The sequence below is a fragment of the Canis lupus genome, chromosome 14, assembly GCF_048164855.1.
Source record: "Canis lupus baileyi chromosome 14, mCanLup2.hap1, whole genome shotgun sequence".
Taxonomy (NCBI): domain Eukaryota; kingdom Metazoa; phylum Chordata; class Mammalia; order Carnivora; family Canidae; genus Canis; species Canis lupus.
In genome coordinates this window covers 57,446,303-57,461,157 of record NC_132851.1, presented here as the reverse complement: position 1 = coordinate 57,461,157, position 14,855 = coordinate 57,446,303, and the positions used below count along the sequence as shown (strand labels likewise).

The following is a 14,855-nucleotide window of genomic DNA, read 5'->3' as shown; positions in this document are numbered from 1 at the left end:
AGATATCCACATATATGCCAGTTCCTTTGCTCAATATTATTTAATTAACCTTATCTCTTAGTCTTAGAATTAGTTTATCTTTCTAAAAGCCAATTATTTAGATGTTCATCTACTAACAGACAGAAAGGGTCTACTGAATGTGAGATTTCTCACTCTAGTAATGTCTTTATGTTTTCTTTAAAGATATTCCATTTAGAAGTTATTTGACCAATATCTTTTATTGCTGCCATTTAAAAATATACTTTCAGTTTAATTGCCATCCATGAAAATTTGAAAAATATGAAAACATTTAAAGATAATCAAAGACTCTAAATGAAGTTTTCTGTCTCCAGAGATTACTTACTTTTGCTTCTTTGGGCAGGAGAGCTGAACTGTGGAGATTACAGATCACTTGAATCCAAACAGGGATTGAGATGATTCAAAATTCAGCTTCATTTCCTGTCAGAACAGGCTTATTTCTGATTTGCCCTTATTTTATAATATCAATTAAGATATTGGGCTTTTACAAGGGCTTATACTTCTCAACTAGGCATAAAACCTGTTTTTCTGTTCCCAAAAGCTTGTGAAACTGTGAAAAGACCTGCTCAGCTCTTTCTTCCAATACAAGAAAATATCCCTAGGTGATTGTGGCTCCTGTTGGTGGACTCAGCTTTCTGGGCTTCCCCTCCTGCCAGAGCTTGGATTAATAATTCTTCCATTTTTTAAATTACTCTGTGGAGATTTTGAGAAAATATTTTGCCATACTTTTCTAGTTGTCCTCAATTGGATGTATGGGGAAGAATATATAGTTTACCATTGCAATTAATACATATTTTTGGTTATGTTTGGATATGCCTAATGTATTGTTCAGTTTTTGCCCCTATTTTTCTTTTTAATCCACTTTTCATATTAATCCTTTCATGTTTCTACTTTCTTAGTGATATCCTCTGGTCCATCTTCCAACTGACTAATTCTCTCTTTTGCCTGGTCTAATTGTCTACACTATCATTCCATAATTTTTTTTTTTATTACTAAAGATGAGTTGCTTATCAATTTGATTTCTATAAATTTTATGTGGTATTTCATCAGATAAGCCTCTTTGTATATAAACCAAGATAAATTATACAAATATAAATATATGATGTTATATATTATATACTGTAATACTTACATACACATATAATTTACTTTTTCTTTCAAGTGGGTTATCAGAAATAACAGTTGATATGCTTTATTTTATAATACTATGTTTTCTTAGAGTACTGGCTGACTTGGTTGGTATAGCATGTGACTGTTGATCTCAGGGTTGTGAATTCAAGCCCCACATTGAGCACAGAGATTACCTAAAAAAAATGCTACCTTTTTTTGAGGCTTATTATCTAAGGGTTTTTTTTTTTTTTCTTTTTTTTGACAGGTATCATTGTTAATTTTCAGAACATTTAGGATCAATTTCCTATCTTGTATTTATCGGTCATTTAGAAAATAAGGCTTCATTGCTTCTAACTCTCTGGAACTGTCATCTCCAAGATTAGCCTTGATTGCTACATTTGCGTTTAGTGACAAGCCACAGTGAACAGGCCAGACAAATTTGCTAATTTTCTTCTACATCCATTTCTGGAACCTTGAGGAATAAAACTGAGCCATGTGGAAGCTTATAGAATTTCATTTTTCTTCCACTAAACACTTAAACAGAGCCAGCTCTATATAGCATACTTCTTGGGACTATATTGTTTCCATTTATTTTTATATTATCTCACAACACCAGCCACAAAGAACCCAGGATGTAAACAACAAAAACTGATCACTTTATTTATTCACAGAAGTCTTTATGGTTCACTATGGAGGTTCCATCATATTATTAACTTTCTTTAATCCTTAACTTCTCTCAGAACTTATTCTTTCCAGTGGGATTGGTGAAATCAAGAAAAGGTAGGAGTAAGGAGCAAGTGTTACCTATAGTCATAGTGAGGGCATAAGTGTTCTAGGTCATGAAGGATACTTACTATTTCTGAAATATTCCTCCAGTAGTTTTTTTCTTTTTTCTAAATTTCTCTTCTTTCAGCAATAATATGAACATAGGTTTCAATTAAATATTTAATATCATCTGTAATCAAGAGCTATCAATAATCATTTTTAACATCTTACAAACTATGTCATGCTCTATATTTTCACCTACACAAAGATAGAGTGGATGCCACTAGAAGATCAAGAATACATTTCACATATCTATAACCAATTTTTAGATTGTAACTCTGGAAATATAAGTAGTTTATTTTTATAATGTTGACCAAAATTCAATAGGAGGAATTTTGATCATAATAAAATGGCAACTAATGTTTTCTTATATTAAAAAAAAGCAGGGCAGGCATCTGACACATGTATTTGACTGAATATGGCTGATGATATATTTTAGCTGATTTATTATTTTTTAAAGATTTTATTTATTTATTCATGAGAGACACAGAGAGACGGAGGCAGAGGTGTAGGCAGATGGAGAAGCAGGCTCCACGAAGGGAGCTTAGTGTGGGACTCAATCCCAGGACCACGGGATCACATCTGGAGCCAAAGGCAGATGCTCAACTGCTGAGCCACCCAGGCATCCTTATTTTAGATGATTTATATACAATATAACTTTTATTATTGTTTTTCTTCCTTAATAATGCAAATTAAAAAAATATTTTTGAAGTAGTAAAATAATCATATCCTTTGAATCTGTTTAGTCTTATGGGATTTAATTCAATCACTAGTTCCATTTTTATCTGAAAGCTCTACACAAATAGAAATTAAAGAAAATGAAATATACATCTTTTAGATTCGTGATTTCAAAACATTTTGACTGTGATTCAGAGTAAGAAATGGTTATTTCTTAATGGTTTTATAAATATACACTATATTTATGCAACTTAAACTATTGAATGAAGTTCTAGAAACAGTACTTACTCTATCTAGAATTTACTCCAATGTATTACAGTGTCATGATGATCCATCTCTACTTATTCCACTTTATTCTATTGTATTTCTTTATGTAATGCTATGAATAAAACACTAATTCTATTTTTCAATTTACTAATGGGTCACAGCCAATAGTTTGGAAAATACTACCTTATTAAAATAAATATATTTGAATTACATACTGAACTACATAGTTATTGAACAATGTATATTACTCATTTAGAATGTTATCCCTTAGTGATATAAACACTTGTAATTAGCCTGGAAAGAACTGTAAGTCATGCTTAGAATATGAAAAAAGTTACACAAGTCAAGTTCAGCGTTTTGATAATTTTGGAGTCTGGCAGATATACTAGATCTCCTATGTAGTCATATTTCATCCATAAGACACTTGTCTAACTTCAGTGTACTCCACAATATAAATAATCTTTTACACTATTTATTCATGCTAACAAAGTCTTTATAAAGCATATATTCTTTATCTTTTTTCTGCCGTTTTTTGAACCTATTCTAACTCTCCACAACAAGCACAGAACATTTCAGAAAATCTATTCTTTGCTCTTTGAGAAGGTGACTGAAAGTAATTTTAAGGCTTTATATAGGAACTTAATAACTGTTTTTCAATAGGACACAGCGTTAAAGGGTCACAACCTATAAATGTCAAGTTTATTTCATAAGTAGATTCATAGTTTATCCATGTTGAGAGAATTGGAAGGACATAGATTGCCCAAAAAGTAAAAGCTTCTAATTTCTCTGATGTATCATTGTAGATTCAGTCTGTATTCAATCACTAGTTTATGGACAGCTCTATGGGCTTAGAATGATAGTTTTTCATTTCCCTCAAAGGAGGCCTCAAAAAGTGCTTTTGCAAACAGTATCTCATATGGGTATTATTAAAATTGACAGAGATTGGCATCATAGGTGCTCAATGACTATCTATTCAATATGAATGGATTCTCATTATGTTTGTGTTTTCTCCAATACCCATATCTGAAATGCCTGGGTGGCTTAGTCTGGTAAGTGTCTCCCTGGGTGGCTCAGTTGGTTAATCATTTGCCTTCAGCTCAGATCATGATCCCAGGGTCCTGGGATCAGCCCCACTTTGGTCTCCCTGCTGGGGGTGAGGGGAAGGCGTCTGCTTCTCCCTCTCCTCCCTATTCTTATTCTTTGTCTCTATCTCTGTCTCTCTCTCAAATAAATAAATAAATAAAAGTTTTAAAAGAAATTAGAAACATATAGAAACCTCTATTGTATGTATTTGCATAATATTCCTCTTTGGCAGTGGATTTTCACTATGAGTAATAAAAGTAATTATTTTAAAATATCTTTCAGCAATTATTGTTAATATACATTCCAGAACCACCAATGGCTATATAAATAATAATAATTTTATTAGTAAATACAAAGACAAAACAAAAAAGTGTCTTTACCTGCATATTTTCTTTTTTTTTCTTTTTTCTTTTAAATTTCTATTTATTTATGATAGTCACAGAGAGAGAGAGAGAGAGGCAGAGACATAGGCAGAAGGAGAAGCAGGCTCCATGCACCGGGAGCCCAATATGGGATTTGATCCCGGGTCTCCAGGATCGCGCCCTGGGCCAAAGGCAGGTGCCAAACCGCTGCACCACACAGGGATCCCTACCTGCATATTTTATAATTTAAAAACATCAAATGTCAAAGTTAATTTTGTGCCTGCACATTTGTCATGTTATTACTGAATTTTGTTTAAATATAATCCTAAATAGTTTTAAACTTATGATTATAGTTTTTGACTTATGAGCTATTTATCCATGATCATGTTCATGTATAAGTTATCTTTTTGCAATAAATTTAGGGAGAATTTATTACAGTAGTCTAGTTATGCCATATTATTATCATTATTATTAACACTTTAAAAAGTAATGTTTTGAAAACTTAAGAGCAATGCAGAATGTTCCTTTGACAATGCTCTTCTTTTAATTTATTATAAATCAAGTTAATTGGCTTAGTGTTGGATATCAAGGTTAAGAATTAAGTTTTCAGTAGAAACTTTAAAATAATAACATAGATTTCATTTTAAGAGAAAATAATTATATTCTGGTAATTTTGAGCCAATTATTTTTATGGCTGTGTATGATAAATGTATTTTGATTTCCTCATCCAGGTAGAATTCTTTAGTAAACTATGTATTTATTCCTAATGGTAGCATAAGAAGATACTAAAGTGGTAGTCTGCTATGATCAATATGCTCATTATTATTAAAAGTCAGTAACTCATATTATTCTAATAGCGTGCTTTACTTGGGATAAAGAAAATAACCCACTTCCATTGCTAATATTTAAAAAATGAGATCAAAGTTCTTCAGTTTTAAATGAAAGTGTTTAAGCATTGTATTGAAGAATAACTTACAGAAAGTGCACAAGTCCAAGTCCTATATCATATACCTTGGTACTTGTCTACAGATTGAACACATCGATGTAGTCAGTTCTCAGACTGAAAAACAGAAAATTGCCACCCCTAAAGCTCTCATCATAACTATCCATTACTGCTCATCAGCACACTGCCAAGAGTAACCACTATCTCCATTTATGACACTAGATAACTACTTTATGAACTTCCTATGATTGAATTTGTCTTCCGATAGAAAGTATTAGTTTTCTTATGGGAGGGGAGGTGGATATCTATTAATATCTTCTGCCTATTTTTAATTGGGTTATTCATTTTTTTTAAAATTTTATATAAATTCCATTTAGTTAACATATATTGCAATATTAGTTTCTGGTGTACAGGTGAGTGATTCAGTGTTTATATACAACACCTGGTGTTCATGACAAGTGCATTCCTTAATCCCCATCACCTATTTAACCCATCCATCCATTCACCACCCCTGTGATAACCATCAGTTTGTTCTCTGTAGTTAAGAGTCCGTTTCTTGGTTTACCTTTCTCTGTTTACCCCTATGGTCATTTGTTTTGTTTCTTAAACTCCACACAGGAGTGAAATGATACGGTATTTGTCTTTCTCTGATTAATTATTTCACTTAATGTGATACTCTCTGCCTCCATCCACACCATTGCAAATGGCAAAGTTTCATTCTTTTTTATGGCTGAATAATATTCCATTATACATATATACTACTTCTTTATTTATTCATCAGTTAATGGACACTTGAGCTGTCTCCATAATTTAGCTGTTGTAGATAATGCTGCTATAAACATTGGAGTGCATGTATCCCTTTGAATTAGTATTTTTGTATTATCTGGGTAAATACCTAGTAGTGCAATTGCTGGATCATATGGTAAAAGACCTAAATGTGAGATCTGAAACCTTAAAAATCTTAGAAGAGAACACAGGCAGTAACCTCCTTGACATTAGCTATAGTAACTTATTAGATATCCCTCCTGAGGCAAGAGAAATAAAAACAAAAATGAACTATTGGGACTACATCAAGATAGGAAGCTTCTGCACAGCAAGGGAAACTAAAAGGCAGGCTTTAGAATGGAAGAAGATATTTGCAAATGATAATTTCTGATAAAGGGTTAGTATCCAAAAGATATAAGGAACTTACACCACTAACACCCCAAAAGTTAAAAATTCATTTAAGAAATAGGCAGAAGACATGAAAGATATTTTTTCCAAAGAAGACATCCAGATGTCCCACTAACATAAAAAGATACTCAATATCACTCACCATCAAGGAAATACAAATCAAAACTATAATGATATCACCCTGCACCAGTCAGAATGGCTAAAATTAACAAGACAAGAAACAACAGATGTTAGAGAGGATGTGGAGAAAGGGGGAACCCTCTTGCACTGTTGGGAGTGCAAACTGCTGCAGCCACTCTGGAAAATAGTATGGAGGCACCTCAAAAGTTTTAAATTAGAATTACCCTGTCAACTGCACTACAAGATAGCTACTGAAAGAAACTAGTAAACTTTAAAAGGTGTATTACACTTGTGTTGTATTTAAATGCTATTATTTTTCATGGAATAGGTCCAAACTGGTATCCTTCCCGAGTTGGCCTGCAGCTAGAACAAGGTAAGAATCAAATTTCACTGATCTATTTATATAATTTGGAATCCCTTTTCTGTCATCACTTTATCTATTTATCACTTACTAAATAACAGGCATTGCAATAAGTGTTCTAAATCAATTATGTCAATGGATTCTCCCTATAAGCTAGTTCTTCACTTTTATGCATGAGGAATTTTAGTCTCAAGGAGTTAAGTTTCACACATCCACTGTCATGTGCATTGGAGGCAGGATCTGAACTAACATTTTTCTGTTTCTAAAAGGTTTATTGCTTTATTCTGGCATTCCACTACCTTCTAATATGTTCTCAGGGATACTTCTCAGCAATTTCTTTCTTTTCTTTTTTCTTTCTTTCTTCTTCCTTCCTTCCTTCCTTGGTCCTGCTTGCTTGCTTTTTCTTTTTCTTTTTTTTTCTTTTCAGTTTAAAGCAGAATAAATGAGCTAAATAGGAGCAGAAATGAATGTATTTTAGGGAGAATATTATATCCAATATTAAGCCTTAAGTTTCTCAAGCTGTCAAATCCTATTCTCCATTCAGAAAATGTATAAATAACCTCATCAAGCAGCATGGCTTTAAGTATTAATGACTTTCAGATATCTACAGACACAGCTACCCAACTGCCTATTTGACAGCTTCTACTTCAATGTCTAATAAATATCAAAAAACTTAAATCTTAATTCCCACCCCCAAATCCTGCTTCTTTCCCAGTCTTCTCTGCCAGTTAATGAATTACAATGCACGCAAGTGCCCAGGCCAAAAATCTAGAAGCTGTCTTTATTTCGCTGAAATATTCTCTTCTCAAGTTGAACCAACTCTATGTTCAAAACATATTTGACGGGCATCTGGGTGGCTCAGTCAGTTAAGTGTCTGCCTTCGGCTTAGGTCATGATCCCAGCATCCTGGGATCCAGCCTGATGTTGGGTTCCCTGCTCAGCAAGGAGTCTCTTTCTCATTCTTTCTCTTCCTCTGCCCTTCTCCCCCCATTCATATCTCTCTCTCTGTCTCAGATAAATAAAATAAAATAAATATTTGAAACTGATATATTTTTAACATTTCTACTAGTGCCACCTCAATCTAAATAATCCCTTGCTTGATTAATTTTGAGTTCTTCCTAAGTAATCTTGCTTCCCTTCCTCTCAGTTTCCACACAGTATCATAAATACCTTTTTATTTATTTATTTTTCATAAAGATCTTTTTAAATGTAGATCATGTCACTCTGCGGGTGCTTGCAAATTTATTCACCCTAAATAATTTATCATATAATAAAAGAATTTAGAGAGGGTTGACATCAATGTCTACTAATACCCCAAATTATACTTTAAAAATACCTTGTATCATATTTGATTATGATATTATCTAATATTACATTTTATTAGAACACTACAGGATAGTAGCTAGTGGTAGTCTGCACTTTGTTTAGGTAGAGGTCGGAAATCACTGTACATTTGAAAAATTGCTAGATATTTTATAAAATGGGTTTGTTAACATTTCATTTCACTTTAAATATTTATTATACATTGCAATTTCTATGTATTTATCCTTAGCATTCATAATTTTTCATATTAAAAATTGTTTGTTAAAAATCACTCTGTCTTGGGACGCCTAGGTGGCTCAGCAGTTAAGTGTCTGCCTTTGGCCCAGGGTGTGATCCCGAGGTTTCAGGAATGAGTCCTACATTGGGCTTCCTGCATGAAGCCTGCTTCTCCCTCTGCCTATGTCTCTGCCTCTCTCTCTCTCTATGTCTTAAATCAATCAATCAATCAATCAATCAATCAATCTTTAAAAAAATTCACTATGTCTTGAAATTGTATTCAAATACTTTTCCTTATTATTTAGGTGGGCCTTTTTTGAAGGACTACATAACCGTTCAAAGCATTGCAGCTTCCTCCATTGTCACTCTCTATTTTACAGACCTGGGTCGACAAGTCAGTTGGATTACAGTAAGTATCAATTTAAAGTGCAATATACATGTCCCACATTTTTATAGGAATAGTTTGTTGACAGGACAATTTTTATCAAGTAAATTTATAATGAAACAAAATATACTGAATGGCATTTTAAATTTTCCATTCTGTCTAGGGAGAACAGTGGCCAAAACTTCACACAAGTATTAGAGCAATGGAAATATACAAATGGAAGAATGAGGATAAATCCTTTTTTTTTTAAATGTCAATCTAAAAATCTTATTTCTGCTTAACCTATGCTTTGTTAGTTAAATGGTATTTCTTCAGCTTTTCCTTCTAGGAACCTGGGAATATGAAGGCTCTTGAAATTGGAAAAAAAAGGAGATAGAATATTTAATAAAAATATTCTAAGGCAAAGGGAGAGGATTTTGGAAAATCAGAATGAAGTACTGAGACTTCTTTGCATTAGGTGGTTGTGGCATACTTTTGGCTCTTGAAGAAGGAGCTTTCAAAGTGATGGCAACTGAATCCAATGGCATTAGAAGTAGGAAGACTACATTAAAAGACGTGGAGGACTAACAAGACTAACAAGGACTAACAAGGACACTAGTTCACAAGCATTAAACTATTATAAACTATAAGTAATGGAATAGATAGATGGTTTAGCTTTAGAAGTAAGAGGAAAAACTAGGTGATATTTAGTGACAGGCAGTGAAAGTGTTAATTTGATAAATAATTTTGAGACTGATATACAAAGAATAGTGCAATCATTCTACTGTTCAATTATTTTATTTATATTTTTTAGAATTTTAAAGTTTTTCTGATAACATTCTAGTTCATATCTGTGATGTGATTGCACTTTTAATATTTTCTATGTTAAGATAGGTGTTTTCCTTTTTGTCATCATTAACAATCAGCATTATCATCCACAGTGTTTTAAGTTTTCCCTGTAAGCATTCAATTTTTAAAATCATTGCAGACACAGGACAATTTATTGATTATTATGTAATTTTCAAATAACAGCAATTAAAGTTTGCATTTATTAAAATATTGTCAAATCTTTTAATTTTCTGATGATTTCTTCTTTAATATACATTACCTTCTTGTATTTAGATTATTATTTATATTTTAGTGTTATTGGTTAAATCATTGCTTTGGGTTTCAAAGTTCCTTGGTTGAGATTTTGAGTACTAATTTGTTACACAAAAAAACTGAGTTCAGAATATTCTGAATCCTTGTGAAATATAATATTTATAAAACAACCTATTAATGCATGCATTATGTAAGGAAAAGGCTTAATACTTACATATGATATCAACAGACCTTTACTACCAAAGATTTTAGACAAGCAGATTCTGATCTTCAAAGGTTAAAATATTCACAGGCTTTGTCCACATTTATGATGAAAGGGGAATTCTGTCTATAGAAGTTTTGTCAGGATGAGTGGCATTAATGGTGAATTCATTAGAAATTCCAGCTGCATCACTTGGATAAGCACTGAGCAGAGAAAGTGCTAAGGTGGAATTCTAGGACAATTGTAGAGAAAATTATAGCTTATTTGAAAGGAAAGTCATTTAGGTGACAAAGAGAACTCTGGAAATAGGATGAATATTTTTAAGTCAACCCTATGTTTCACACAATCTTTTGCTCCAAATGAGTCAGTCCTATTAACTCCTAAAAATACACACATTACATTGCAATGGCACCCACTTTATATCTACTAAATTATACAATAAAAGCAATATTGACCACACATTCTTGTACATTTATAAAATATTAAAATGTGCTTCTAAATGTGCTAAAATGTGCTTGATAATAAAAGCATATCACAAGGTTGGGTTTTTTATTTTTGTTTTTTGGTTTTTTTAGAGACAAACACTTCAGCAAGGTCTAAATTAAGATTTTAATAATATTTTTCATCAAATAAGATTGTGCTGTCAAAGAATATTGAGAAAATCTTTGCCTCCTTGAATAGAATAGAGGGTTAGTTATTTAGATCCTATTAACTAAAGATCCAATTCACTTTTCACCATTTTTATGTTCACTCCTGTGTATGCCTATAGTTTTATGCAATTTATCCCTTGTAAAGATTCAAGTATATACCACTACAATCAGATAGAGAATGTTCCATTCCCACAAAGGAACTGTCTCATATTATCCTTCTATATTTGCACACTCTTTTCTCTATTCTGGGGCAACCACCAATCTGTTCTTCATTTCTATATTTTGTTATGTGGCAAATGCTGTAAATAGAATTTGACAGGTTTTTTGTTTTTTGTTTTGTTTAGTTTTTTGAGATTGATGTTTAATTTTCTAAGTACAGTGCCTTTAGGATTCATCCTGGTTGTTGCATGTATCAATAGCCAGTTCCTTGTATTGGTGAGTAGTATTTGGTTGTACAATCGTAGCAGTTTATCCATTCACCCACTGACAGACATTTGGGTTGCTTTCAGTATTTTACTATTACAAATAAAGCTGTTATCGATCTGTGTGTAGGTATTTGTACAAACATAGTTTTTATCTATTTTGTACACACTGTTGAGTTTTAAGAGTAACTTTTATACTCTAGATAAAGTCTTTTGTATGATAAGTTCTTTGCAAATATTTCCTCTCAGTTTTTACTTGTCTTTTCATTCTCTTAATGAGATGGGTTTGTTTGTTTCTTGCAAAAAGTTTTCAATTTCAATGCAGTATAAGTTGCCAATGTTTAAGGATTTTGTCTTTGCTATCTTATGTAAGAACCTTTTCCTTGCTCTAGATCTGGGAGTTTTCTCTTATGTTTTCTTCTAATAGTTTAATTTTTTTTTTATGTTTTACATTTTAATCATAGTCTATTTTTAATGTAAAGAAGTATCTAATTTTATCCCTAAGCTTAATATTTTCTTTCAATTGGTTTCCCGTGTCCAACAATCCTTTTGTTCTGTTTTATTTTCCTTGCTCCATTTGGAATTAATTGCCATATTTTCTTTTCTTTTTTTTCATATTTTATTTTCTATTAGCCTCTTGGTTATTTTAGCTTTATCTTCTTTCTTACCAACTCTACTGATTGATCAATAGATTATAATGTGCATCTTTAAAATATCAAACACTAATAGAAATTGTTTAATTTAGGTTTACTGAGGTGAAGATACTTCATAGATAATTGAATGATTTTATGATATTTAATCTCTTCCTAATCTTCTGTTGTGGTATATTTTAATTTTCTAGGTACTTTTAGGTAAAAATCTGCTACTATTATTTTATATGGCCAATATTTATTTAGATTTATCATTTTCACTACAATTTAATTATTCCTTCTAATCCTGAGCTTATATCTGTGATTATTATCATTCTTCCTAGAGAACATATCTTCACTGATTTATTCTAGTTCTGCCATTGATTGATTTTCTCAACTCAGTTCATCCTAAAATGTACTTATTTAACCATTTTTGGAGAATTTTTTGTAGAAAAAATTCCATATTGGCAGTTATATTTGTCTTCACTTCACAGAACTTCATTATTTGATTTTTGACTCCCATGTTTCTGTTGAAAAGTCCACTACAATGTGTCTTTTCTCTGGCTCATATTAAATTTGTCTTTTGTTTGGTTATCACTGTCTGACTATGATGCACACAGTTACAATTATGTTTCTATTTATCCTGCTTTTGGTTTATAGTGTTATCTGAGTCTACTGTTCAGCGTAAATATTTAATTTGAAAAATTATCATAATCTTTTTCACATTTTGTTTTCCATTATTTTCTTTGCATTCTCCTCCTGGGATCCATATTACATTTCCATATTTTTCTAGTCTGATGTTTCACATATCTGCTGAAATTCTCAACCTTGTTTTTTTATTTCTTTGAATATATAAAAGATTATTTTTTAAATGTATGTGTCTGATAATTCTGACATGTGGTTCTTCAGTTTATCTGTTTTGAATGTCTGCTGTTTCCTTTGGATTTGATTACAATGTCTTTACTCCTTTATACCTTTATACCTTTATATTTCTGACCTAGTGCAGGAAAATATATATAAACAACTTGTAAGGATAACTTGAAGCTTAAGATGATGTTACTCTCTTTTCAAACTGATTTATCATCCTGCAGATGGACTAATGGCATTATTTGGTCCAGATCATCTTAATCCAGTTGATGACAAATGCTTTCAGGCTGACTTTTATTACCTATACAGGCAGATCTACTTGTGCTTTATCAGGGCTCTTAGAGGGTAACTCTCCTACGTCTTAACCCAAGTTCTGGAGATTTTAGAAGGATATCTCTGTCTTTGAAAGATGATAACCAACAATTTTTGTCCCTCCATTCTCAGGTGCCCTCAAAAGATTTAGTCTTCCCAGGTTGCTATCGGACTTCAAATCCTAGATTCGATCACTGTTCTAGAGTCCTGTTTAAAAACTCCTGATCTTCTAACTCTCAATGACTCAGTAGCTCTTTGAACCCTGAAAAACATTTTGATCAATTTTTCTTGCTGATCTCATTACAATGGTTTGAATAACCTAAATGTAATTCTCCATTATGCATTATTTATATAAAGGTTAACTTATAAAACGAAACCTTTTTTAGTATTATATTGACTTTAACATTTCTTATTCAGTACAAAGTAATATTACTGTTGGGAAATGCTTTCATAATTTTTAGCTTACCTATCATTAGAAGATTAAGGATGACACTACTTTATTTTGTCAGTAATTTTCAACAACTGTGAATATGCAATTTATTTTGTTTTCAACTGTTAATTGCAATTTCAAAAAAGAAATAAAATCAAACACCATCCTAATAATAATAGGACTGAAAAAAAGTTTTCTTTTTTTCAAGAGAGGTTGAAATGCATTAAGCACAATGTAAGTATAAAGATTCTAAACAGTTCAAAATTGCAGCTGTGTATTTCAGTTTATATTTCTAAAACATCTTATTGTCTTCTTCCTTTTTTGATTTAGACATGTTCCAAGTTGAACACTCCACAGAAGTTCCAAAAAAAAATTGCAATTATCTAGGATACCTAGTATCAGTGAATTTTACAATTATAGCAGCACATTAGTACAGTGAAAATTCTATAAAGGAAAAGCATGAAAATAATTTCATATTGAACATAAGTTGAAATTTAAAAGTAGTGTGTATGTCTTCAAAATTAGAAGAAAGTATATTGGCTTATTTTGAATATATAATTTCTTCTAAAATTTGGTTTAAAATGGACTTCCTAGTCTTTGTAAAATCATTTGATTTGCCAGGGCTTAAAACTAGAATATTTGTTTATTTGGCTTTGTTTTTGGATTTGTTCTTTTTAGAAGGAGAAGAAAAATTCCTTTCTTAGAAGTGTGTTTTATTAATATTTGTCTATCTGGCCCTCATTTTTATTTATTCTAAAACTATTTTCTGATTACTTCCTATATTTAATAAAACATCTTTTTTCTTTTTTTCTATTTGTACCCAAATAGACTTTTTTTTTGAAAGATGCATTATGTAAAATTTATTTCTTATAATTCTCTACTGCTTTAAGGTCAAGATATAGCCTTCATACCCTGGGACTGTTTAAACCCCATGTTTCAGCATGAACAATATTTGATAAAATATTGGGCTTCCTTGAACATATTACTGTAAGCCAGTATGTTCTCCTGATTTATTTTTAGTGTATGATGGAGATAAGACTGTAGTTTAATTTCCTGATTCAAAGAAACTTCATATTTATGATAGCATTTTTATTAACTTAATAAAGAGTGACATGTGGTCAAGGTTAACTATTGTTCATAACATTTTTCATTACTGATATATTACTAGAGGATTTGCTCAAAATTACTTGCTTAGATCAGATGGCATTGAAATAAATATTTTAAACTTTCTGTTGTAATAAAAATTATTCTAATTATTCTCAAGTATTAACTAAACTCTATTATCAGACATTCAAAAGTGGTAAACATTTTTTTTCTTTAAATCTGAATAATCAGGCATGCTGTATGCCATCACTTAATATAATTTATCACTAGAAAGGTTGCTTTATACTGACTTTAT

At 31.5% G+C, this 14,855-nt stretch overlaps 1 protein-coding gene across 2 annotated transcripts in view; it reads left to right on the top strand.

Annotated features, from left to right (window-relative positions):
• TECRL (trans-2,3-enoyl-CoA reductase like) overlaps positions 1–14,855 on the top strand; it is a 115,301-nt gene that overhangs the window by 51,145 nt on the left and 49,301 nt on the right. For both annotated transcript variants that reach the window (XM_072775216.1, XM_072775215.1), the window contains exons 3-4: positions 6,908–6,952; positions 8,785–8,888. In XM_072775216.1, coding sequence (XP_072631317.1) covers positions 6,908–6,952; positions 8,785–8,888 — 149 coding nt within the window. The remainder of the gene's footprint in view (positions 1–6,907; positions 6,953–8,784; positions 8,889–14,855) is intronic.